Raw genomic sequence first — 26,657 nt, forward strand, 5'->3', positions numbered from 1 at the left:
TCTGTGTCACTCAACAGATAAACAGACCAGTCAGCAAATCACTCTGGACATCACTGATTGAGCCTTTGGTCAGATGCTGCTGTTACACAAGCCAGAGGTGCACAAACCCAGTAGACCTGAAGGTTCGACTGATGCTTTACATTAGCCTGGAGGTAAACACAGAGTCCATACCAGCAGCACAGACTGCACCTGTTTTCCGTGCCGCTTTGCCCCCTCTATCATCACCAGCCCCCGTCTGCTCCTCATTTAGCCGTGCGGCGTGTCTCAGAGCCTCGGTAATGGTTCCAGTGTGCCGTGCCGGTCAGGAGAAATGACAGAGCAGAGAGTCGGCCTCAGACCTGTAGGCCCGGAGCTCTGCACTCTGTCATTAGACACTTTAATGCAGCAGCACCACAGCCTGCTCGCCTCACTCCTCTCCTCCCTCCACGTCTTTCTCTTCTTTTTTTTTCTTTCTTTACCTCTTTCACTCTCACTCCTTATTCCCACACATATTATTCCACGGTATAATTTGTTCATGCACTGAATGATGTGGATCGTCTCGCTGGGAAAACAGACCTAGCGGGTCTCCGTACAGTTAGACTGAGTTCAACAGAAGTCTATCAGCGACAAAGAAAGTGCAGCATCAGCAGAGTTCTGGTGCGAACAAATATTGAATCTGCGCTGGATGCTCACCGCCGACTTACATAAAAACCAAAAGTCAAAGGTTACGGAGCTACTGGGTCACACTCTGAATATAGTTCTGTAATCATAGATGTTCAACTAATACAGCAGATGTTTCCCCGTGGCAGGACTCGATGTGTCTATGTGTGAGTCTTCTGTGTCATATTGTCATTACTGCCCTCTCCCTTTTCTCTCCGTTACGTGGAAGCTGGCTGCAGATGAAGGCAGTTTGCCCTGCTGGATGGAACCGGGCCCGGTTGTGCCACCACATTAAACCCATGACAAACACTGAGACATTAACAGGCAAAGGGTCATGTCAGGGGAAAAAAAAAAAAAAAGCCTCTCGTATGCGAAATAAAGACATCAGAGTGTTTTGTTTCTGCTCTGCTGAGAACACGCTATGATGCCAGGCCCGGCTCGCAGACCGCGCTCCGCCAGGGATGTAAACAAAACAGCGGTGCCTGGCCCCGGAGCGGGCCACCCACCGCAGGAGAGGCCAGATCACTGGCTCCAGCTGATGTTTACGCAAGACGAGCTGCGGTTAATGATGCAGTTAGCTATGTGCCGCTCGTAGTAAGGTGGAACATACGGAGACGTTGGATGGGTTTGTGTGTGTGTGACTCATTTTCTCCTGTCATCTAATCTCTCCTGCCACTCGAAGCCTTTATTTACACACGATCGAAGCATCTTTCACAGAAGTTTTTTGTTTGTAGACGCATGACTGAATGTCGGTGGAGTATACGCTGGTCCCAGAATAGTTTTATGGCAAGATCCTTCCTCAGTAGATGGAGTTCAGTTCAGTTTACAGCAAGATTAGAAATTAAGGTTAAGTCAGGATAAGAGGGTAGTTTACAACCCGCAACAGAATGTGGGAATAAGCGAGTTCCAATGTGGAGACTTAAAGAGAAGTAATGCTTTGGGCATTTTTTTAACTAGCAAGTATTTATTCTAGTATTGTATGGCTCAGTATTTTAATTCAGATTTATATTCTAGGTGATCCTCAGTGCAACGTACGGAACAACAAACCTGCATTTAGAAGAAATTTAAGGAGAATTTAGATTGTAAGAAAAGGGAAAGCATTAAAAATAAAAACCTAAGGGCCGCCGCTATAGCTCCATTGGTTGAGCTGGTGACCCATGTATAGGGGCTGTAGTCCCCGATGCAGCGGTCATGGGTTCGAATCCCACTCATGGCCCTTTGCTGCAAGTCCTTCCCCCATTCTTCTCCCCCATTTTCCTGTCTTTCTCTCTACTATCCTGTTCAATAAAAAAAAAGGCAAAAAAATAACTTTAAAATAAATAAATATAACCCAAAAGTTTTAAAAGTTGCAGTCTGGATCATCCATCCATCGCTTACATCTGCTTTGTTTTTCGGAGGGAGCGAGTCTGTCCCTCTGACGCTGGGCGAGAGGCGAGCTACATCCTAGACAGGACACCAGTTTATCACAGGGCAAAAGCAGAAATACAGAAAACCATGCATCGCCAATTAACCCACCGTGCTTATCTTTGGACTGAGGGAGGAGAAAAAACCCACACGGACACACGCAAACTGCACACAGAAAGGTTCAAACCCAGAACCTTCCTGCTGTGAGGCTGTGAGTGCTAACCACTGCCCCACCGTACCGCCCCAGGAAGGAATCTAAAGCTTCAAATTAAGATGTCAGGACAGTAAAACACTGTTGTCCCTTCGTGCAAAGCATAAAGAAGAAGCTGAAGAAAATCCTACAGTGCTTGCAAGGACGATGTCTCGTTTCTAATTAGACTGGCATGTTCAGCATGTGCATGTGTTTCCTCTTTATGCAGAACTTATAAAGAGCAATTATTACTTTATTCTAACTCCAAATAGAATAATAAAATAAAATGAGCATGGTATGGAATTAGGAAACAAATGTATTTTCTAAGTGACTTTCAAGCACAAATGTAAATATTAATAAAAATAATAATGGTTGAATTTTGTTTGGCTGTTTCAGTCCCAGCTCACACGTAGATTATTAAAGGATGGTTTTTGCTTGTTTGTTTTCAAAAACAATCTTCGTCCATATGAAAAGCCCCAAATGAAGTGCATGCCAAACCAACAGGTGGCGATATAAACATAACCGTAAGCCAAGCTATTACAGGCTGCTGATAATGGAGCGCTGACGAGGGGGCTGATTCTAACACCTCCCTTCTTTACTGTAGCAGAGGAGTAACTGTACATGTGTTACAGTCAAAACGTCCTGTTAGCACGTTCAGCAGCAGCAGCCCTATTTTTGAACACGAGCACCATTGAGCAAAATTGCCTCATGTAAACAAGGAGATAACGGAGCACGCTCTGACGTCAGAGGACAAAAATGTCCTTGTCTAAACATCAACTCTGCAAACAGTTTCTGAAAATCATAACAGTGGGAAGAGTTTTCCAACAGCTCTCTTTGTCGTGACCTAAAACTGCCTTTGCATGTGGGCAAAAGGTCAAAATGCATTGAAAAAAAAAAGGCTGCATTTTAAATATTACCTGTGCACATGTGGATCTATGTTAGCGTTATGAGGAACACCTGTGATTTACCTGTTGTGAAGATGTCTGCTGTGAGAAAGGGGGCTGCAGGCGACCTTAAAAAACAACACATAGCTGAACACATGTCAGAAGCCCCCTGGTAGGACTCTAAGTTATGGGTTGTGTGTGTTGAATGCATACCTGCTCCATACCTGCGTGACCTCACCGTGCCTCTTTCTGGCTCCGTGCCCTCAGGTGTGTTTGTGTTTGTGACTTTTGCAGAAACCTCTGAACTACCTGCCTCCACTTCTTTCCCTCCGTTTCACAAACCGGACCCTCGTTTGCCCACCTCCCCTCCGCCTAAAACCCCATCAGCATTCAAAAGAAGCAAACTGTCGCGGACTGTTTGCTCGTTTCTCACTGATGACGTCTCCGCTGTATAACTCTATAAACCACAGTCATTTCCGACGCTGCAGTTGTTTCTGCTTACATGCCAAATAATGTGTAATCACATGTGTCAGGTTGCACCTCATGAGGATGAGTGTTTACCTAACCGCAGCCATGTCTGTTTCAGTTCCGACCATAACAAACCTGGAGATGTCGAAACACTCGCGCTGCTGGTCCTTTTCGACTGTCTTGTTAGCGTCAGACCTGCAGTTTCATTGCACTGTTAAAGGTTAAATATATCTCCTATTAATCATGTAATGAGATCTCTCGGGCCGCTTCCGGATCTGTGGCTCGGCAGAGGCACATGGTTTGGCGACCACACTGCGGTGCCTCTACTACTAATACTGAGATATAATAAGACCACAGCAGCAGTCATTTGAGGAGCATATTATGATATATTCCTGAAGTGGCCGTCGTTAGTCCGAACTGCACGGGACTGTCTGTGTGTGTCGGACCACAAGAGCGGTCGTCTCTGCATTTATTACCTCCATTAGAGGATGTTTGGGCTCAGGGCTGCATGGGGAACTTTTGAACCCCAGGTGAAGCAAATTCCCACATGTCTAGCATCAAGCATTTTTTTTCTTCTTCCCGAAATTGTGACCGCACCCCATTTAGGCCTGTGCATGTACTACAATTACCGTTCTGATGAAACAGGGGAAAGGCTGTTGCACCAGAGCCGCAAGCCAATTGATCGCTTCCTGGTGATTAATACCATATCAATACTTTGGCCTTTGAAGACCACCGACAATTCTGTGGGGCACAATAGTTGTGCACGTTGCTCTGAGGAAATAGGTGTAGGTGGGGTAAGCGTCTGACATTTGGTGTGTACAAAGGAAACTTCTTCCTTGTCATGCGTTGACTTTCTCTTTTTAAAGTGCTACAGAGTGATCTGGGTTCAGCGCCGCCTCTCCACAAAAGAGGCTTCTCATTAACTTGATTAATGGATTAACTGAGTGATGCTTTTACCTGAGTTTCTCTCGTGAGTATGTTGTGTGAGAGCATGTGCTCCTCCCTGCCCGCGGCCTCGGCTGCTGCAGGCGAGGAATCACTGTTTAGCGTTGTGTTTGACCCGGGCCATTAGATGTTTAAACTTGTGTCTCCTCCTCATTAAGCGTTGGCAGATGCCAGACACTTGAGAGCATGTGATGAGACATTGATGAAACGGCTGGTATTTGTTTTCTCGCTGCCTTCTGGTGATGCTGCCAAAAGCATTTCTGGGCTTTTTGTGGAGCCGAGTTGATGACAAAAACAGCGGTAACGGAGAAATTCCTGACACACGACATGACATGAGGTCAATCCAGCTCCTGTCACTTACGAGCTGGTACGTAGCAGTGGTGGTGCACACACACACATGGTTTAACACACTCCTAATGTGTGGTGAAGATGTTAGAAACTGGTTCTCTACAGGTCAGCAAGAAAGTGAGCACCATTCACACCTTGAGTTTTCAGCTGTAAATATTCCTCCTAGTTACAGGAATGCACCATGATCTAGCTGTTACAGTGACACTATGACATCAGATATAGAGCATTCATTATTTTCCAGGTATAAACGCACCCTTCATCAGTCAGAGTTTGGCACCTAAAGCCTTTTTTGCAACCAGTAGGTTATGGTGGCTAAAGTTGCTTAAGTGTCAGCAGGTTTGGTAGCTTTGTTACTGACAATAATGAGCTATTTCACCCAATGACTCCTTCCTGCTGTTGTGTCATTTGGCTTTAATATTTAGCAATACTGTGAAATCGTTGTTTGCGTTTAAAGGTGCAGTATTTAACATTTTCAACATAGAAATAGCAATAGTATAGCAGCAAACAACTACGAAACTATAAACCAACACTGAGCCCCTGTTCTGTGTTTTAAAGCCAGTCCATCATGTTAGTGCATGTGAGTCCCTTTCTTTGAGACTGTCGACCATCTCGTGGTCATTTTAGCTCAGTGTGAGAGTCTCTACTGTTGTTTTTGTTTTTCCTTCTGCTTCTCCTTCTCTATTCGTGTCCGTTACTCTTTCTGGGTCTGTTTGCGTGCATGGGTTTGCTCCGGTCCAGCAGACCGTAGAAACAGTCACACATGGAGCGGAGCAGACCCAAGCACAAGGAGGAGAGGCAGCTGAAGTGAAGGTGATGTTGTTCAAGTTTACAGCAGCTTGTTACTGGTTTGATCTCGGGGAACTTCACTTAGTAAAGACCCAGAACTAGACTAGAGCTAAACCTAGACTCAGGGGCGTCAGCCGTCGGCCTCGACCAGCTGAGAGGAGGCTTCTTGTATGTTAAGGGATTTGATTTTATTAATAAAGCCACAGAAAATTATTTTTTTCATTTGTGCACTCTCACTGCTTCCATCAAGATATTTCCATCAGAAGCGAATAGACACCAAAAACAGACTTGCAAGGAGAGTGAATATTAAACAAAAAATAATTAAACAATAATGTTGCTCTGTGTCTATTGGATGCATACTTTTTTTTTGCTAACTTATTTGCTAACCAGTGTAGTGGCAGTAACATATTTTGCAATTAAATCAGGGGCCTGGTTATCTGCACAATCTGTGTGGTGTTGTGGTGATGAAAGGCACTGAAATGTTTGATTGATTCACACACTCAGAGAGTTGTGGTGTGGCTCCTAACTGCTCCCTCACAGCCACAAATGTCCTCATTGTCCATGCTTCCTCCAAGCTGTTTATACATTAAAATGTAGCACAGTGCAGTGAGATGAGGGGATTTAGTGGCACTGTTTGGTGCTATAGCTTTAACCAGGGTGTGGGAGAGCTGCTGCACATGTTCAGAGCCTAGTTTGAATACAAAATGTGCCTTATTTGCATGTTTGGCTGATACTGCACCTACTTTCTTTCGTTCAGGATTTCCCCTTTTTGTTTTCACTCAGTCAAACAATCCTCCGCTGTTTCTTTTACCTCTATTCTCTCGACAAATTGGAGGAACGTTTAGATCAGGCGGCAGATTGTGCTGAAGCCTTACGACTAACACTCTGTGCCTGTCGTCCAGAGTCAGGTGGAAAGGTGGCAGGAGGAGCTGTGGTCTGAGGCCTGAGGCTCATGGCATGACTGCCACCTAGTGATGGTTTAACACACTGACACACATGGACATGAACAGTCCGCTGTGTAACTGACCTCTGCAGGGCTCATGTTGAGTGTTGCTTGGGTGACGAGCCAGCCGACTAAAGGTGTAGATCAGTTCATGAATTCACCCCAAATTTTGCAAATGTGGTTTGGACACATTGCTCTCTGTCTGCTGTGTGTTTTAACTGTCATCTATATTTTTAATATATATTTGATACACATTTGAATTTTATATACTCACCTATGTTTACCTCTAATTACACTTATTGTTATCATATATTATACAGAATATTATTATCATTACTATTATTATTACTATCATCACTCTGTGCTGTTCTTGCTAATAATTTGTTTCCTGTTTTTTTGACGTGCTATTATTGTCTCTGTCGGTGTTGTGCTGTTTCCCTGAGGTACCACAAAGGGATCAATAAAGTTCTATCTAATCTAATCTAATCCAATCATCTGTCCTGTCTCCTTCAGGCTCGCATGGCGCTGGATAAAGGAGCTCAGGCTGTTATCTTTGATGTCAGCGATGACGCCAACGCCGCCGCTGAGGTGAGTGTGCAGACGCAGCTACAGCTTTATTCTTTTATAAAATCTGTAAGACAAAAAAAAAGAAAAGCATTCAGAAATGTCACAGTCATAGCACTGCTGTGTCTTTTTTTTCTCACTCACACAGCTGCGAGAAATCGACTCCCTTCCCCGTCCAGTTGTTCTGGTGGAGGCTGAGGATGCTGAGGAGCTGATGGGGTTGGTCAACAAGAACGAGGAGGCCAAAGTTGTCATTGAGATCAAGATGGAGCCTAAATGGGTACGTAATGAAGCACGGAAACATCTGTTGTGGTTCCTTCACTGGCTGAAAGAAGAGGAACTCCTGTGAGAAGCAGCAGAACAGAAAGGACAGAAAACTGATGTCATCTTAGTCAAGAGGCAACTTGTTAATGTTTTGAAACACATTGGTACTGATGTGGAGCATGATTTCTGATTGGGCATCAACACTGAGCAGATACCTTTAAAGTCAGTTTCACAGATTTACAAACTCAAAGAGAGCCTCTCCTAGTTTTGTGAGATGTGTCTAAACAGCATAAATTTTGCTCTTGTTCCTCTTTTAGCCACACTACGACGTGGGCATCCTGCTCACCATCGTCCTAGCTATTCTCACCATCGTCCTGATCTTTGCTTTCCGCTACAAATGCAAGTCCAACAGAACCTGGGTGAGTGAAAGCAGCACTGTTTGTAGGCAACTGATATCCAGCCAGAGATGTTTCAGATGTTTTCCTAACGCTCCTCCTCTTATGCTCACAGGACTCTGTCCATCAGCAGACCATGCGGGCCATCAGTCGACTGGAGACCAAACCCTACAGTTCTCAGGGCTGCTCGGGCTCACAGCGCCACCGTGGGGCCTGGGGTTCGGCCAGCAGCTCCAACTCAAGCCCCGTCTGCGCCATCTGCCTCGAGGAGTTCCAGGACGGACAGGTGAGATGAGAGAGAGCAACAGGTAAACCGTGTACGATCAGCTGTTTCTTGTTAGTTATTTAACCTCTGTCTCGTTTCCATCTCAGCATCTGAGGATCATCTCCTGCGCTCATGAGTTCCATAAAGACTGCGTCGACCCCTGGCTGCTGCAGCACCGCACCTGCCCCCTGTGCATGCACAACATCATGGGTGAGGACCAGCGAGTTTGTAGTAAAAATGACACAGAAACAGGAAGACTGAAGGAATCTTTCTATTTCCATTAACTATATTTTTACTATATTAGTTTTGAGCAGGAAAACTTTACAAAACGAAACTTTGCAAAAATGTGTTTATTTTTCTCATCTGTTGACAACTTGGAAATACATCTGTGCTGCTTTTTAGAGGGTAAAATTTGGAATTTAAAGACATTTTACAGTTTTACTTACAACAGCTACTGTGAGACATTTTTTGGAGACTTTCTCAGTGCTCCATACAAAGACGGTACCACTGTGTTCTGACACTGCTGTGCTCCACAGGGACAGAGCGACAGGCCCAGAGGAGCAGACTCCAGCAGAGTCCAGAGCAAAGCCAAGGCTTCCTGCACCCTCAGCCCTACAGCGGCCCACACAACCACCCCTTCCCCCAGCATGCCATCCCCTTCTCTATGAGGCCCCACTATCCTCGTGGGCCCTCTGGACCTTATCCCAGTCTGGGCCATTACAATGGCTCCTCTCCCATGGACTCTCAGACTTTACGTTTCCTCACCAGTAGGCCGCTGGGCTCAGGCTGTGGGTACCACCTTCCTGCAGAAGGTCCAGGTCGGCCCCACAGGATTGGAGGTAACTGCAGGACTTCTACGCACCACTACACCCCCCGTCGGTCCTGCCACAACTATCGCTCGTCCTGTCCAGCCCAGCGCAGCGCATCCAGCTCCAGACTGCATCACACTGTCTCGGTCACACCACAGACCCGTGGAGCGCCGGCCCACAGCCGGCAGGACGATGGTAGCTGCTCTGGAGGGAGCTATCGCACAGAGCGCAGCGGGTACTTGGCCGACGGGCCAGCGAGTGACTCCAGCTCAGGGCCATGCCACGGCTCCTCCAGCGACTCAGTTCTCAACTGCACCGACGTGTCCCTGCAGGGAGTTTATGGCAGCTGGTCCACCTTCCGTAGCTCTCTGAGTAGTGACTATGACCCGTTGGTGTATTACGGGCCGGGTCCTGGACGCGGCCCCCGCAGGAACAGTCTGGAGGCTGGTGCCCAGGCCCGTCCCAGGTCTCTGGATTCTGTGGTGAACAAAGCGGGCTGCCCTGAAGAACAGCCGCAGACTGTATTCAGCCACATCCACTACCACCGCCACAGACACCACCACTACGAGGAGGGGGAGCACAGCCAGGGCCAGAGCAGAGGCTCAGACGAGGAGCAGGGAGCTGCTGCAGCTGTCACTGCTCCCCTTGTCCTGGACAAAGACTCCCCTGTGTGCCCTCCGAAGCACAGCCCCTGCAACTGCCCCAAGCCAGACCCCACCGACCGGCCCAGCCCTGGGATGGAGTGTCAGGACCACGACCCCAGCAGCCCTGCGGGACCTCCGGTCCTCGTGTCCCCAATCCCCTTACAGCTCCAGCCCCACTGCTGCCACCAGGGACACGGACACGCTGCGGCTGCTCTCGGGCGAGTGGGGGGCTGTGTGCTCGATGGTCCTTCTGTTCGTTTCCACCAGAGCCTGGATCTGCAGGACGATCGTAGCATCCACATCCACTACGGTCAGGGCCAGGGCTTCTGCTGCTCCCCCCCTGAGCTGCACCCTGCCCTGCTCCCCGTGCCCCTCATTCTGGACTCTGGGGGGATGGAGGACTGGCCTTGCTGTGCCGGGGCCCATGTTGTGTGGCAAAAACGGGTGCAGCAGGCCCGCTCGGAGCCTCAGCTCCTGGGTCCTGGGACCTCGATGGACAGGCCACCCTGCAGGTTCCACCAGGGGCCTGCTGCTGACCGCAACACAGACATTTGTTTATACTGCCAATCATTACACCACAATCAGGGTGGGTGTCGCCTCTCTATCTCTATTAACATGATTACAATAAGGGTCTTATTTTCGTAGCTTCATATTGACTCTGTTTTGTGTTATTTGTCTTTCGTTGTATCCTGAGTGTGACGTGACCTGTTTTTGTGTCCACAGGATCAGAAGAGGAGTCTGGAGTGTGAGAGCTTGTTGCATCCCCCATTATCACACTGCTACACAGGAGCCACAGTGGAAAAGCCTCTCAGCGGCTCTCACACCTTCTACATAATTCCACCAGCAAAGCCTTCGTTCACATGATTCCCCAGCTGCCTCCAGGAGTCCAAGCTACAACGACGAAACCATCGTCATTACTGAAAGTGAAATTAGACTAATGCGAACCTGTCGTGATATTTAATATCAAAACATACCGCCGAGTGATCTGAATATGTGAAGACGGGGTGTTGCTGGGGAACACACCTCGTCAGCTGTAGGAAGAATATTTACAATCTCACAAGTTCCCATGCTCCTTGGCGACAACTAACGAATGATCCTTGCTTTGGGTGTTGAGCCCTCATGAAGTGAGACTCCATCTCTGCATCGCTCACTCTTCTACAGAATAACTTGATTTATCTTAGAGGTACTTAATTTTTCACGTGCGCGATCTTCGCCTTCCTTCGCTGAGTCCAGTCTCAGCTGAGAGATGCTTTTCTCTCCAGCCTACCTCAGCTCAGATTTCTTAACGCGCCTCACACAGGGGGGTCTTTTAAAGGTACTGCTGTAGTGATTTTGTTTCTTTTTTTTTTTTTTTTGGTCATGACCATGTAGCTCCCATAAACTCAACAACAACAACAACAAAAAAAAAGTGATCCTCCCGGTAGTCCAAACGGAGAGAGAGAGGTTGATGCTCAGCCCCTCAAACAACGAGCATTCACTGAGGTTGCTGAGCCTTGCATGGGCCTTGTTTTCATTATTTCAATAATGGCAGCTGTTTTGTTTGTGTTTTGGATCTTTTTTTTTTTTTTGTAGTCTGTAATTTTTTTTTTTTCATCTTTCAAAAGGAACCGGTTTGACTGAATTTTGTTGTACAAGCTATTGTCTTGTTTTTGTCATTTCTCTTGCCAGTGGTTACTTCATGTTTGACCTCAGTGCTGTTAAACCCCCTGATCAGTGAACAGGCTTCATCACAAGGATAACAATCACATCCTCTGCCCCTCACACTGTCGTCCTCCGAAAAGGTTCCAACCTGTCCCTTGCCTTCCAGCATCTAAAGCTCTGGGTGAAAGCTTCTCTACTGCAGCCATAGAAATGACGCAATGAAATAGTATAAGTGGAGTAAAGCCATGCTAGACAGACCCACCAGCATCAGCTCGGTTCGTTGCCGTAGCAGCAGTTTGACTAAAGCTTAGTGTGCCTTCCAGTGCCTGAGAAACGTCTCCAGAACAATCAAACACTGGAAATATGGCAAGAATTCATCTTCGTTACAGCAGTAATACCAGAATCAGTGAAACTCCTTTGTTGTGGGGAAACGTGCGTCGCCGATCCCTGCTTTAGAGCTTAAGGCACTTGAAGGAAGATCCACATGGAAGCAGAAATCAAAGGTGTTGTAAAGACTTTATGCGTTCTGATAGGTTTTAAAATGCTTAATCATGTCAAAACTGCAAACAAGCGAATCGAGGTTTAAATCTTTGTTACCTGATACTCCCACACTGGCAGACTCACAGACAGAAAATATGTTTATAGTCCAAGAAAATAACTGTGGAAAGAAAAAGATGTGCCGTCAAAGATGGCTCGCTTATCTTCTGCTTAGCCGCAGACGTCTTCATGCTCACAGACTAAATCATCTGAGATCAGAGGAATATGAATTCTGCTTCAGCGCAGACGTTCTCTTAGAGGCTCAGTGGAAATGTGATTTGTCTTTGCAGTCAGACTGCAGATACAACCGAGAAAGCACTCATGGATGTTGCAGTAGCACTTAGTAAACCCTCACATGTGCCTTATTCATTCAGACTGTTCATAATCCTAAATCAGGAACCTCCCAACTCACTAAGCTCTTACCTGTTGAACCAAAGAGGCGAAATCTTGAACACTTTGTTGTGTGTTGTGCCTTTTTTTTTTTTTTTTTTCCTGCTCCAGGCCTTTCTTTGAATCTCAGCGTGCGCTCTCCGTGCTGACAAGAGAGAACATGCTAGAATTGAAGTGGAAATCATTCTGGACTCAATAGTTTTGGACAATCATGCAGAATGTTTCAGCTGCAGTCCCGTACTAATACCTCACTTTGAATGTGTCAACACAGCGTCCTCTAGCTAAAGTATCAGGGTTTCCTTTTCGTGCCCAAACAGTCTCAGAGACAGAGATGGAAATGACTGAATTACAAGCAGCACTTTGGCTTGAGCAGATTTTATATAAAAAGAAAAATCAACACAAAACTCATAGTATTAACGTAAAGCAAGCCCGAAACCATCAGCACACGAGTTAAAAAAAAAAAAGCATTTAGCGATGCTGCAGAATACCTGGTGTGATTTCATCCTGTTCAAGATCTTTCTCTTTGTGTTGTTTATGTGTTCGTTTTTATGTTTTGCAAGAATAATGAGCTGAAACTGCCTTTTTTTAATAGAGTAAAAAATAAAAACAGCAAAAAAAAAAGAAAAGAAAGTCCCTCCAGAACGTTAAGGGATGTGTCAGTATATTTTGGATACTTTGTGTACAAAAAGAGAACAACGAAAACAGAAATGAAATAGTGTTGTATTTTATATATAATAGAACATTTCAATATAGTGACATGTCACTAATATATTTATTTACTAATATATTTATCCATTTGTCCAGGTTTGAAAGAAAGAGTGGTTTCTGTATAGACTGAATGTTTCTATATGGAAACTGACCGGTGCCATCACAGATGTATCAACCTGTCTTCATTCCAATTATATGCAAATAAATTATTTTGAAATAAAATCTCTGTTCTGAATTTTCTTTTTCTTTTTTGCAGGAGAATAAAAATGTTTGCATGGCAGCATTGGTAATGAAATAATGTCCCTAAAGTCAGGCCGATAGTTTCTGGCCTACTTCTCATAAAAGTATTAAAGATCAGTTATTATTAGTTAGGGGCTGCAAGGTGGCGCAGTTGGTAGCACTGTTGCCTCGCACCAAGAAGGTCACTGGTTCGCGTCCTGGAATCTTTCTGCGTGGAGTTTGCATGTTCTCCCCGTGCAGTGTGGGTTCTCTCCGGGTTCTCTGGCTTCCTCCCACACAGTCCAAAAACATGTTGAGGTTAATTGGTGATTCTAAATTGTCCGTAGGTGTGAATGTGAGTGTGCTTGGTTGTCTGTCTCTAAGTGTAGCCCTGTGATAGACTGGTGACCTGTCCAGGTGAACCTGCCTTCACCCTGAGTCAGCTGGGATAGACTCCAGCCCCCCATGACCCTAGTGAGGATTAAGCGATGTATAGATAATGGATGGATGGATATTATTAATTGCTGATTTTATTAGACCTCAGATAAATTCTGGTAACACATTTTTCTCATTTTTCACAGTTTTCTCTGAACACAAGGAGCACAAAGGGAGCTCAGCAACGTATCAGATATCTATATGAAGAGTTCATTTGCAAAAACAGACACCTCCATCTTCACAAACCTTCAGAAAACTCACTTTTCCATCGTCTACCTGAGACAATATCAATCAAACCTAAGTTATCTCTATTTTTGTCATTTCTACTGAGTCAAATCCACTCAGCTTCAGTTTGATTGATATCATCTCAAGCAAACAACAACAAAAAATACGTTTTCTGAAAATCTACAAAAATGGAGTTATCTGTTTTTGCAAATGAACTCTTCATATACACTGCCTATAAAAGTACTAATATATATGAAAAGTTTTCCTTTTTATCGGATCAAGGTTAATTGAATTAAGCACCTAATATTCACGACCTTTCATCCAAGGTCAAATGTCACATCACCAACATGGGTTCCTACCTGACTGTAATCACTACTATGTGTTTATCTGACACCTTTTCCAAGTCATAATGGATTTAAAGTTTGTGATGATTTAAGACCTTCAGTATATGTTACATCACCAGTTTATAGGCCTTGAATGTCTTGCAAAGTTAGTATACTTCTGTCTTTTTGTGCATTTTCAGTCATAGCTGTTTTTGGGGAAATGTAACCTCTGACCTCTGTAGCGTCACCAATGCCTGTATTGACCCCAAAATCCAATCACACCGAGGTCATGGATGAAGTTTCAGGTTCAAAATCCTCTCCTGTAAAGCGCAAGACTATTAACAGTCCAAAAAAACACACACACAAAAGCAAACACATGGGCCCGATTACTCTATAGTTTCCCATCGATGGGCAGCTATAATGAAGGTCTGGGCTCTGACGCGACCTCTCCAGAACATTCACCTTGTCGCCTGTCAACCATTTCGATGTGACTTTGGCTGTATGCGTCAGGTTACTGTCTTGCTGGAAAACAAGTCCCAGATCCCAGCTCTCTTGCAGACTGCATCGGGTGGTCCTCCAGGAGTTCCCTTTACTTTGCTGCCTTCATTTAACCCTCTGTCTTTACAAGTCTTCTAGGCTCTCCTGCTGAGAAGCATCCCCACATCATGATGCTGCCACCAGCATGCTTCATGGTGAGGATGTTTGTGACAATGTGCAGAGTTTGTTGTCCACCAAACAGCATCTAGTCTGATGTCGTTATACATACAAGGTTTCAGGCTCTTACTAAAGTAAAGGACACATTTTCATTCATAAATCAGGAAACTGTCTTACGCTACGCAAAATGATGATTTGAAAAAATGATGAAGAACTGCACTGTTTAATCTGCTGCTGATGGTGTTAGAAAGTTGTGTAGTAATCGGAATCAGGATCTCAGTTTAGTAGAAGCTAATAGAAAATGGAAGAAGAGCTTGTATGTGTCCTTGTCGCCATAGAAAGCTGTGATAAATACAATGAAAACTGAATATTTTCTAAGAGATGCATGAATGATAAAACTACTTGTTACAAAAGTCTATTCCTACTTCAGCTGTATTATTTCTTCATACAGCAGATTACGTTTTCCTCAGTCATTTATCAGAAGCTGCTTTAGTGTTTTTGGTATTGTTTAATACACCACCTGAAGATAGTAGCAAGCGGTGCTGAAGATTATTAATGAAGCAGTATGAGAACTTACAGCAGAGAGAACTACATATGAACTATGATACAGTAATTAGACATTATGCTGAATGCTTCCTTTATTTACTAAATGATTGCAAACCAAACTCCAAACCTTAAAAATTAATTATCTTGATTTGTGATGGTGTTGTATTAATGTAACCTCAAAATCGTTGCACGGCGTTAATGAATGTGATCTCTAGTAATGCATCGAAAGGCTGAAAAGTGAGTTCAGAATTCAAGAGGTTTAGAGATTTAAATGGTATGACGCAGAGGAGATAAGGACTCAAACTGAACATTATTTGAAGTCCTCGTGGCAACACATCATAGCATAGCAGAGGAACAGTTGGAATTTTGGGGGATTCATTTATTATTTGCCTCCTAGATGTGAACCTGACACCACGCTCATGTCTGTGCAGTAAATATGGAGCCACTTCCAGCTTAGCTTAGCATCAAGACGGGACAGAGGAGAGACAGCCAGTCTGGCTTCAATTAATAGGTAAGTAACATTTTCCACCTCGCACCAGCTCTAGGACAATGTGCTTGTAAACTAAAGTGTAAATAAATCTCCTCCACCTGATTGGTCATTCATTAAACTAAGCCAACTGTCTCCAGCTTTACATTCATCACAAAGACACCAGAGCAGCGTCACTGTTCTCCTGCAGCTCACCGGGAGAAAGCAAATAATTGTCAAACTATTCCTTAAATATTCATGCCTCCGTTTCCCAAACACACTGGCCGACCCACACCAACTTGAGTTTCTTTATTTAGCCGTACACCGTGCAACCTACTGACAGCATATCTGATAACGTCTGCAGCTTGTCGCACGCAGATACTCAACACTCTGCATTTGTGTGTTTGATGCTCTGCAGTTGTGGTGATCGCCTGTGAAACGTACAGCCATATATAACAGTCTGGGTGTGTGGTTTGGCAGCAGCAGTCTGAGGATCAGTAGAAGGCTTTGGCCTTCCCCTCGGGTGTCAGCACAGTGAGGTTGCCCCTGGCGTCTTGGTCCTTCTCAATGGCCTCAAAGAGAGACTTGAAGTTTCCTGCCCCAAAGCCCTGGAGAGAGAACAGACACACACAGATGGCTAATTACCCCGAGATCTGCCTTCTTCTGTGTCATTTGTTATGGCTCTGGGGATCTTCTCTCAGACGGCGTTCGGGGTGTTTAACACTTTGATGTCGGATCACAAACGGCAGATAAATATTCTCACAGGGTTCAAACATCCCCCCCACTCTGACAGGGGGCTGCGCTTTACGGGGAGCTCGCAAATTAATCATGTAAATATTTTCATAGATAATCAAAAGATCAAGTGTTGGTGGCTCCTCTGAGAGATTCTTTGCTGCGGTTCAGATTGGGTTTCTCACTTTCATGCATTGTATCCACATCTGTGGACTCTGGAGAGTGACAAGAAGCGCCTGTTCTGACAGGCAGAATGGGTGCTGGGTGTTATAAATTTAGTGCCACAGGGTGCAACCCAATCCAAAGATCCCCCTCGCTGTGAAGCAGGGAGCCTTTTAATCTGTATCTCTGATAGATTTACTGAGCTTTTACAAGTGGGCTGCTCTTACACAGCTCTCACTGGGTGGGAGCTGCAAACAGGTGTTCCAGCGGCTGTCTCGGCTTCTGTGAGGCGGTGAAGGTGGGAAACAGGACCACAGGCCTGTAAATACCAAGGCTGGATTACAAACCAGGCACAGCGGGCAAGTGTCCAGAGGCCCCAGTCCCTGCAGGGGCCCCATAAGTCACAGGATTATTATTTATTGCAGAATTGTCTGATTTTTTTTTCACACTGAAGTACAACATGACCTGTAAGTCTGTAGAGGGATCTTGTCAACATGTGGTTTTATATTAAATTCTGCTTTTTAGGTGTTTCTCCTTTCTTTCACTTTATCATATAATTGCTTTTTGTGCATGTTCAAGTTCTGTAAACCCCAAAGTTATTCTCTCCCACAGGTAACATTGCTACCTACCAGCCTGAAATGACTCGTTTAAAGTTCAGGCTTCTCTTCTGTTACTCGTCTACATCACCACGTAACACGTTTAGCAGCTCGTTTGACACACCCTCAATCAGAGAATGAGCAGCAGTCTGACATTATTTTCTTGCCAGAGCTTCTACATCCCTAAACGTATAGATCTAAACTTATGCTACCTAACTTCTTTTTTATCAGGATCTTCTTTTCCTGACTTGCTTGAGTTCCTTGAAGACGTTCCACCTCTCATCAAAGAGGCTTCATCAGTTCTGACTGACTAGTTGGGAGTTCCAGATACTGATATCCTTAAGGAGTCATTAACACCTGAGTTTTGATTTCAGTTGGGGGTTTGTTGCTCCTCCCCCTCGTTAACAACGTTAGCAACAAACCCCCAACTGAAACCGAAATTCAGGTTCAAGGATATAAGTATGTGGAACTCCCAACTAGTCAGTCAGAACTGATGAAGCCTCTTGGATGAGAGGTGGAACGTCTTCAAGGAACTCAAGCAAGTCCAGTTGCTACGATTAATTTACCAGAATAACCATGATGACCTGGATGACTGAGTCTCTCCACAGACATTGTGCCACCATGTTTACAAGTGATCCATGATTGTCACCCCTTAAAATTTCACAAACATGTTTTCAGGTGAGCTTGTGTCTTCCTGAGAGTAGCCAGGCTAACTTGTAGTTCACACCATGAGGGGGTCATAGGTTCCCAACAACTACTTTCTGCCCCTGGGCCCTACAGGAGGTTAATCCAGCCATGCCACCAGTGACAGCTTGAGACAAAGACAAACACAAAGATTACCATCAGCTTACTAGTTATACCAGTAGATTGCCTAAATGGTCACTTACAAAGTGGTTATTCCTCTGAATGACCTCCAAGAAAAGCGTTGGTCTGTCCTGCACAGGCTTGGTGAAGATCTGGAGGAGGTAGCCCTTGTCGTCAAAATCAACTAAGATTTTCAATTCCTAAAAACGAAACACAGACCATTTATATTTTACTATTTAGCGGAACAAAGACAGTTAAAAAGTCCGTCTCGCTGAAATGCTCCTCACCTGTAAACGGTTGAGATCCTCCTTCACCTTGATTTTGGCGGTTTTGAGGTTGGCCCTCAGGGTGTCGTAGTACGTGTCAGGAGCTGCGAGGAACTCCATCCCTCGGGCGCGCAGGTTCACTATCTGTTTGAAGACGAAGATTGAAAAAAAAAAGTAAATAAATCAGGATCTCGAACCCGCCTTGAGAGCGGGAGGCTGTGGGTTAATGTGGAATTTTAGTGATAATTAAGAGACTCACGGCTTGAATGATGTCTGTTGTGTTGAGAGCGATGTGCTGAACACCTGGTCCTCCGTTGTAGTCCACATATTCCTGTCAGTGCAGGACAATAAATTGACACATTTTAATGCCACAAACATTCTCCTCGGGCTGCCGGGGTCGAGGTTACAAGAACAAACCTCCGGGACTAAACAGAGAAAATGAGCCGAGAGGTCACACCTGGATCTGTGACTTCTTCTTTCCCGTGGCAGGTTCATTGATTGGCATCTTGATGGTCTCTTCATAGTTGGTCACCACTATGGACCTGAGCGCGCTGTACTGCGTGTGGATCTGCTTGTCGTCTATTGACCAGAACCGGTGGAACATCAAACACTTCTCGTACCTGGAATTTGAACACAAACAAGAAAACCGATGATAAGCTCGTAGAAGCAGTCGAACCTTGAAAGGAACAAAAATTCTGACTTTTAGCTGTAATTATTGGCATCAGTGGAATGAAACTAAATATATTTACTCAAGTGTTTTACCTCATTTTGAATTCAACGTATGCATCTTTTACTTTATTTTTCTTTAATGCAAATAATTAATTGATTAACTGAGAAGACAATAACTAGATTAATGTGCTATGAAAATAAACATTAGTTGCAGTTGGATACGAACTTAGTTCAAAATTTGAAAAAAAACTCAACCTCAGCCAGCTGCAACAGCAAAAATCTGCTTTTACATTAATGCATGAACAATAATAATCTAATTATATGATATAACTAGATTATTATTATAGTATAGACATGTAGCAGTTGCAGAAAACAAGCTTCTGCATGGAGCACTTTTACCTTTAATACTTCTGAGTACATGTTTGTGATCATTTACTAACTACTAGTACTTTTATAATATGATGTGAATGCTTCCCCTGCTCTCTGAATATGTGCTCTAACGTCACTGCGACGGTTTGTGGCGTGTTTACTCGTCCTTTTGCCCCTGTGTGCGTGTCTGCTGTACCCGCTGTGAGTGTACGTGAGCTCAAACAGGAGGCTTACCAGTCGGAAATTGGCACCATTTGGTCATCTGGCTGGTTTCCCACAATGTGATCGATAAAGTTCAAACCTCCTGGTGGACTGCAGAGAAAAGGAGAAAAAAAAAGAAATGCTGCGTGGGTACTTTTCCATAGAAGTGAGAAAAAACGGAGGCTCCCCCCTTACATATACATCAGATCCTCAATAAATACATGTTAATTAGCAATTAAATCTGATTAAAATATGCATTTTGTGTTAAAACCTGGATATATGTAGAATGTAATGTGTCTGTATTTTTTTCTGAGTTTCACAGGAAAGGAAATCTTTATAAAGCAGCTGACTACAGCGCGAGCAAATAAAGTCAAATTAGACCTCCAACTAAATATAAAGAAAGTAATTCATAGAAAAAAAAAACAAGTACATTTACACAACTACTATCTTTAAGTACAATTTTAGGATTGTTTCATGCTATTTTCTGCTTCTATACATCCATTCACTGCATTTTACTATATATGTATATATATATCAAACAGGTTACAATGATAATATAATCTATACGTCTGTTTTCATTTTGCTAAGATGCTATCAATCAAATTCTTGTTTAACACTGTTTATTCTGCATTTATTGTATTTTTGTCAAATGAATTGCACTCAAACATATCACCATCTGTATATTATTAACATGACGGATGTTACCAGCAGTACTGATGCATCCTGACACTCCTAATGTGCATATATACTATGTTTGACAAGTTATTTTTATATTGATGTTCGGTTATTTAGCCCTAATAAAACATAGTTTTAGTACTAATATTTACTTCAATACTGGGTCAAAATAACCATTTAAGTTTTGACAAAGTGTGTTCTGAGAACCTGCTTCATTAGATTTAACCCAGCCGTGTGTTTTGGTTGTGTTTTATAGCAGGAGGAGCGTTACGTAAGAGACTCACAGTTTAGCTAACAGAGGATCCCTAAACAGAGGCTCTCTGAAGTTTGGCAGGAAAAGGCCTTTGTAGGGTCCAAGGTACTCAATGAGTGTGTGTGTTGTATCGCCGTACTGGGGACAAAACATTTGCACAACATTATTACTCATTTCCACTTTCTTGAATGTGTTTACACGAGGCTTTCAAACGTGAGTCACTCCTTCTGTACCGTCTGAATCACAGCATACTTGACCCTCCCGTGGCTGTCCTGCTCCACCCAGGGCTGCTTCACCACCACGGCTCCTCGCTCCATGGCTGTCTGTCAGTGCAGGAGTGCAGGAGTCAGTTTGGAAATACAGAAGCTTACAGTTAGTGTTTCTGTCTTCAGACGGCTCCTGGAAGCCCTCCAGTGGCTGAAGCAAGAATGTCTTATCACACACGGTCTGGGCTGTGAAACGCTCATTGATGTTGGTTAGAGGGCTGAGGAGCTGCAGTATTGATCTGAGCACTGTGTCACCGATGGTTGTGTCTCTCTGCAGCCACCTGACGGTCAACACACAGAGTTTGTCTAAACCTGCAGTCTGACCTTGACTGAGGGAAAAAAGAGTTCAAATGAGATGCTGAACCTCACGGCTGCACTTCAGTAGGACCTGTTACAACCGCGGCATGTTTACTCCTATTACGACACACAAGGGAGCTTATTACCACATGTGAGTGTGTGTTTTAGGATTAACAAAAAAAGAAAAGCAGCTACACACCCAGTAGAAGTTAGGAAATCTAAAGCCATGGAGCTCAAATCAGTCACTTCTATTTCTTTCATTACTGAATGCTTAACATTTAAGTCGTGCATGTTTTACTCCACTACATTTATCTAATTGCTTAAATCACATGTTATAAAATATGATAAACTAATTATTTTACACTTTCATTGTGGGTTAAGATAAGTTCATGTTCATTAAACCCATAAAAACTCATCTCTGTGTATCATATTTACATTTATTTATTTACTTTTTTGTCATGAAAATAATCTATTTCTGCCTTAAATGGCTTAGCTGTAACCCTATAAACTGTTGCATCTTGTAAAATGTGCAGCTGTATAAGAGCCCTGCGTCTTCCTCCACCCACCTCTCCCCACTCGCTGCAGCTCGAGCACACCAGCTCACCTACGACTCTGTAAAACTACTGTCAGATTTAGTGATACAGAACGCGTCACTCTGACAGGATTGGTTCTTCAGGTTTGTTACATATGAAACCATAGAAGTCTGAATCTGGGTTTTTAGGACTGTCACCATGACGCTGCAGTTTTAAGGTGGAGCTGTTTGTTTTAGTCATGATGTGTCTTCTAGCATATATATTTAAAAAATCATATGGAAAAGGTAAGAAAACAAATACTTTCACTTGTTTTAAGACTTAAGACAAACAGCTAATTATAATGAACCACACTGTTACCATCTGCTGCAACAAGAACTTTTTATCTAATAATATAATTTATTATATTCTCTTATATATTTCTAACATCTACTCTGAGGTATTTCCTTCTTTTTCCACCACTTTATATAGATGTGCAGTCCTGCAAAATGATATCTATCAGTGACAACAACACGTTGCATAAACGATCCCATCAGCACATCAGAGTCACACACAGACTCCCTTGTTTCAGTTACCTTGACTAAGAAGTCACAGTCCTCCACTTGGAAAGCGACGTCTTTGACTCCGTCTCCGTGTTTGATCAAGTGTTCTCCCATCTCTGCAGGAAGACAGAAGCAGGTTGAAGTACAAGCATTTCATCTTTTACAAAGTGTCCTGATGAGAAGCCTCACCTTCATTTCCAGGGTTTAACGGAGATTGAAACACAAATATGATCTGTGAGGAGAGACGAGGAGGAGTTGTGTTTGTGCAGAAGATGGATATCGTGTCAATTCAAACTGTCAGGATGTTTTACCTTGTCCTGTCTGATGGCGTGAGCCACCACCTCTCTGCTGCCGGTCTCCAAACCTTTGTAGGCCAGAGGCTCGAAGCCCATCTTGTCACAGTAGAATGAAGCTGCCTGCAGAGACACCAAAGTGACGCACACATTGCAGTTATGATGAGTTTTTATATGAAAGAAAGTCAGGTTTATGGTGTGTTCTCCTTTGCAAACCGTAATTCATTTTATTCCCAGGATTTTAAAAAAAAAAGTTTTCTTTCTTTTTCTCTATTAAGTGATAAATAATTTGTCTAGAATTTGCCCCAAGACTGTGATGAAAACGTAAAATGACACCAGTTCTGCTAACAGTGACTTCACAGAGCTTGTTTTTATGCACCTCAGCTCTTATTATCATCAGTTTTGACATCAGGACTAAACCTAAACTTGTAGCTGTTCCTGTAAATGCTCAAAGTCCACATAATAATTCAGTTCTCACTGTTAAACGTGCAACGGAGCATAAAGACAACACTTTTTAAATGGAATTCCCCATAGAGCTCAAAATGTAATCTGAACCTAAACATGAATAATATGGGTGACCTTTAAATTGGTGCTAAAATTGAGAAGAAAAAAAAGACATATGACAAAGTAAACCTGTGCTCATGTGTGCACGTTTTGAATCCTGACCTGTTTGGCGTTGCCGACCCAGAAAGTGACATGATGAAACTTGAGAAACTTTCCCCTTACAGGCTGAAGAAGCAAAAGAACAAATATATTAACAAAGAAGTTTTAAGAATCCTTCAGGTGACATGTAACGCAGCGACTCAAAGACTTTTCTGTGTTCTTACAAGTATAACATGCAGCTTTAATAGTAACTCTGGATGATTTATTTATTCCGGAAACTTTCAGGCACTCATGTATGATTCAGGCATTCTTTTGCAGAACTAACAGAGCTGTAAGTGCACACATCAAACCGCATCACACTCCACAGACTGCTGAAAAACAAAAGCGTTCATCTCACCTTCTCTCCTTTATCTGTGTAGCTTGTCTAAAGGGAAAGAAACGATACAATCATTATAACTTCATTAGCAAGCACTCAGACTGACCTGCAGTCAACAGAGCTCAGATTTATAATGTCACTTAATTGGTTCTTATCCCCTGAATGAGCCATTATCTCCACGATTACTCAGCTGTGAAGCCGTCCACTGTCCCACAGCTGAGAGCTTCTGCCCATCACAATGGACTCTGATTACAGTGGAGTCTCTTACCATGCTGGGATTGCAGATGGGCCTCAGTTCAGAGAAGAGACAGATCAAAAATCAGAGCCCGGCCTGACTGCTTTCAGATAAGTACTGACCTGACGTCCGGCCGTGATTGGTCCTTCAGGATCTACACCCACCTGTCCGCCTCCTCGCTTCCTCGTGCACTTTAGCTAAAAAGTTCAGCAGCGTTGAATCAACTTCTGTCATCCTGTGGCTAATCAGTCCTCTGTGACACAGTTGTCATAGAAATGGAGACACATTAACCTCAGCGAGGGAAAAAAACAAAGTACACATAGTTTACACTCAGTCTAGTCTGGGATGTTCTACCTGAAACACAGAAACAAACCTCTGTCAAGAATATACGATCAAGGTCAGGAGAAGGTTTTATTTGTGACACATCTGAGGCTCATTAAAGCTTATAAAAACCATCATGCACCCAGAATGTGAAAAAAACTGAGCTGGGAGTTCTGCACTGAGTTAAAATGCAGTGACAGTGATAATGAGAGTTAATCCTGTGTCACAGCAGCAGTCCCTCTGAGCTCTCACGCTGGTTCCTGGTTTCCACCACCAGAGGGCGCAACAAACACACACTGACCAGCATGAACCAGAGTCACAACGTTTTACCTGCATGTGATAGAAGTTTGGATTATTCCTGTGAATTCATTTTTATTTTATAGGTTTATATTATTTTCACTGTGCTTCATTTCCTTCTGAAGAAATGGTTTAAAATTGGATGTGGTCATGATGAAAACCTTTTAATTTGCCGCATGTGGCAAATAAAAAAATCACAACAACTATTGCAAAAATGTACGCATACAGTATATTTTGTGATTTTTCCTGGCATTATTTAAGCCACAGCTACAGTGCTAAAATAAATATGTGTATAAATAGATATATTTATACACAAGGCACCGTCTGTGTCAGGCTGCTTCATGTTAGCTTGCATAAAGACTTGTTTAGGTTTCGTGGTTCAGATGTGTATTCACAACAGGGAGCGATCAGCCAAAGACTTCAACTAATGATTATTTTAAAACTAGCTCACAGTGAATCCTTGGAATCCTTGGAATCCTTGGATTTGTTTGGTTTTCATGTATATTTTTGTAGGTTTGTACCTTTGGTCCTAAATTAGACAGAATAATCTCCATAATTAATAATACTGTTGGGTCTTAGCCTTTACATTAAGTCAGATTAATATCAATAATTCATAATACTATAGAGTCTTAGCCTTCACATTTATTACTGTTAGGTAAAGTTGTATTTTATGCAATTTCTTGCAGCATTTTCATCATTAATATTTGAATTACTCGGGTAATTTTTAATTTAAGTCTTACTCTTAATATTTTATTTTGTTGGGTTACTTTGTAAAACCAACCCTATTTTCTAACAGAACACACTTCGCTGCTTTATAAATAACAGTGACTAGACTCAGCAATTAACAATTAATGTCGCTTTTTGTGAAAATTGCTAATTCATCATGTTTACTATCAGATATCAGAGAACAGTTAAAGATCTCTGTTCAAAATATTCCATTTACAATTATATTAATGGACAGACACAAAATATAATCACATTTTAAAAGCTGGAATTTTATAATTTACTAACATTTTTCTCTGTTAAAGACTGATTAACTAGTTTTCCAAACATAACGGACTGGTTGTACTCACTGGTGGGGTTTTGACTTCTCTTTCATTCTTATTTGACTCTATTGATGCTGATTATGTTTATTTTAGTGAAATCATTTAAATCCATCAGTAGAACTCAACACTTCTGTGAAATATTTGTTTAATCATTCAATGTCTTTGTTTCACTTATAAATTGTGTTTTTTTATTTATTTATTTATTTTTAATGACACCATTCTTGAAGCTTTGCTATGTTGTTAACATCATATTCATGCCATCAAAGTCTGATGAACTGAACTGACTAGAAATGTGATATATGAACGCGCTGCCTGCTCTGCTCTGCCTGCTGTGTGCGCGTGTGTGCGTGAGTGTGCGTGCGTGTGCGTGTGCCTGTGCGCACGTACCGCTCCGTGTATGTGTGTGCCCAGTTTGTGCCGCGCTGTGATTTTCTATTGGTGCGCTCCGGCAGTTTAGTGGCGCCTGATTGGCTCCGCTGTGGGTGTGTGAGACCCACTGACTTGCCTGTTGTCACATCTCATTGGCCAACACGAACCCTCTGCCGCCATTGGTCGACGCCGCTCAGTTTCCCACTTGATTATTGGCTGGCGCTGTTGTCATCACTCAAGAATGCGGAAGTTGTGTAGTCTACTGAGTCACCGTTGTGTCAGCTGATTCTTTCTGAGTGAGTAACTCGATTTAATTTTTAAAATGAAGTAACTTCTGGATACCGTGTTGTGTGTGGCATGTTCCCGAGCGCTCGGACTTGTGTTGGACTTGTGAACCTCGAGGCGTTTTGCCGTTTTCTGTCGGCAAACGAGCGAATATTACAGCCCGGTCTCTGGAAACGTTGCTATCCGGTAGCTAGCCTGATGCTAACTAACACCGCACATACACACACGTACGCACACTTTCGGTTTGACAAGTAGTCGCCTCGTAGCACAGTGCCAGGCTGCAGTGAGGCTGTCGTGTACTTTCACTTTCGCCATACGTGTCTTTAAACTTTGTCTCGCCTGTCATTCGTTCACACCTGTTGTGTTCAGTCAACAGAGCACCTGTTATTCTGTTTGAATGCAGCTTCCAGGCTCACCGGGGGAGGCTGGAAATTTCTAGATTGGTGCTTTTTGACCAGAGGAAATCACCCTGGAATCTCCCACTGTGCTGAGAAATTATTATTATAGACTCAGGAGGAAGAGAAACTGGTTTTGCAAAAGGCTCTTTATAGTAACGAGTAAATACTTCACTGGCTGTTGGTTTGATTAGTTCTCCTTTTACATAAGACCTCTGTTGCCCTCACTCTGCTCAGAATGCAGCCCGTTTTTATAAACTCCTTTGATTTATACTCAAGTAAAGTACTGAGTATCCAAGTTTCCTTTAAAATTTAGTATGATTTTTATAATTCATGTTTATTTCAGGGCTGCAAGGTGGAGCGGTGGTTAGCACTGTTGCCTC

At 43.3% G+C, this 26,657-nt stretch overlaps 3 protein-coding genes across 3 annotated transcripts in view; 2 read left to right on the top strand and 1 right to left on the bottom strand.

Moving 5' to 3' along the window:
- rnf43 (ring finger protein 43) overlaps window positions 1–13,046 on the top strand; it is a 105,041-nt gene extending 91,995 nt beyond the window's left edge. Inside the window, exons 3-9 of the mRNA XM_008290537.1 lie at window positions 7,121–7,195; window positions 7,320–7,451; window positions 7,753–7,854; window positions 7,946–8,116; window positions 8,203–8,305; window positions 8,632–10,134; window positions 10,272–13,046. Of these exons, the coding sequence (XP_008288759.1) occupies window positions 7,121–7,195; window positions 7,320–7,451; window positions 7,753–7,854; window positions 7,946–8,116; window positions 8,203–8,305; window positions 8,632–10,134; window positions 10,272–10,297 (2,112 nt within the window). The 3' untranslated portion in view covers window positions 10,298–13,046. The remainder of the gene's footprint in view (window positions 1–7,120; window positions 7,196–7,319; window positions 7,452–7,752; window positions 7,855–7,945; window positions 8,117–8,202; window positions 8,306–8,631; window positions 10,135–10,271) is intronic.
- Window positions 13,047–15,590: 2,544 nt separating this feature from the next.
- hpda (4-hydroxyphenylpyruvate dioxygenase a) lies at window positions 15,591–23,642 on the bottom strand. The gene is made up of 14 exons (XM_008290538.1): window positions 23,595–23,642; window positions 23,348–23,374; window positions 23,014–23,076; window positions 22,366–22,470; window positions 22,244–22,286; window positions 22,088–22,170; window positions 20,653–20,742; window positions 20,451–20,557; window positions 19,525–19,602; window positions 18,710–18,872; window positions 18,512–18,583; window positions 18,274–18,396; window positions 18,070–18,186; window positions 15,591–16,300 (listed from the first exon to the last, which is right to left on the bottom strand). Exons 1-14 carry the CDS (start codon window positions 23,595–23,597, stop codon window positions 16,187–16,189), a joined length of 1,188 nt encoding a protein of 395 aa, XP_008288760.1. The 5' UTR covers window positions 23,598–23,642; the 3' UTR covers window positions 15,591–16,186.
- Window positions 23,643–25,850: 2,208 nt separating this feature from the next.
- mtmr4 (myotubularin related protein 4) overlaps window positions 25,851–26,657 on the top strand; it is a 44,150-nt gene continuing 43,343 nt past the window's right edge. Inside the window, exon 1 of the mRNA XM_008290541.1 lies at window positions 25,851–25,890. The gene's annotated coding sequence lies outside the window, so the exon portion shown is untranslated. The remainder of the gene's footprint in view (window positions 25,891–26,657) is intronic.

Source organism: Stegastes partitus, unplaced genomic scaffold (genome assembly GCF_000690725.1).
Source record: "Stegastes partitus isolate 25-593 unplaced genomic scaffold, Stegastes_partitus-1.0.2 Scaffold681, whole genome shotgun sequence".
In the NCBI taxonomy this organism is placed as follows: domain Eukaryota; kingdom Metazoa; phylum Chordata; class Actinopteri; family Pomacentridae; genus Stegastes; species Stegastes partitus.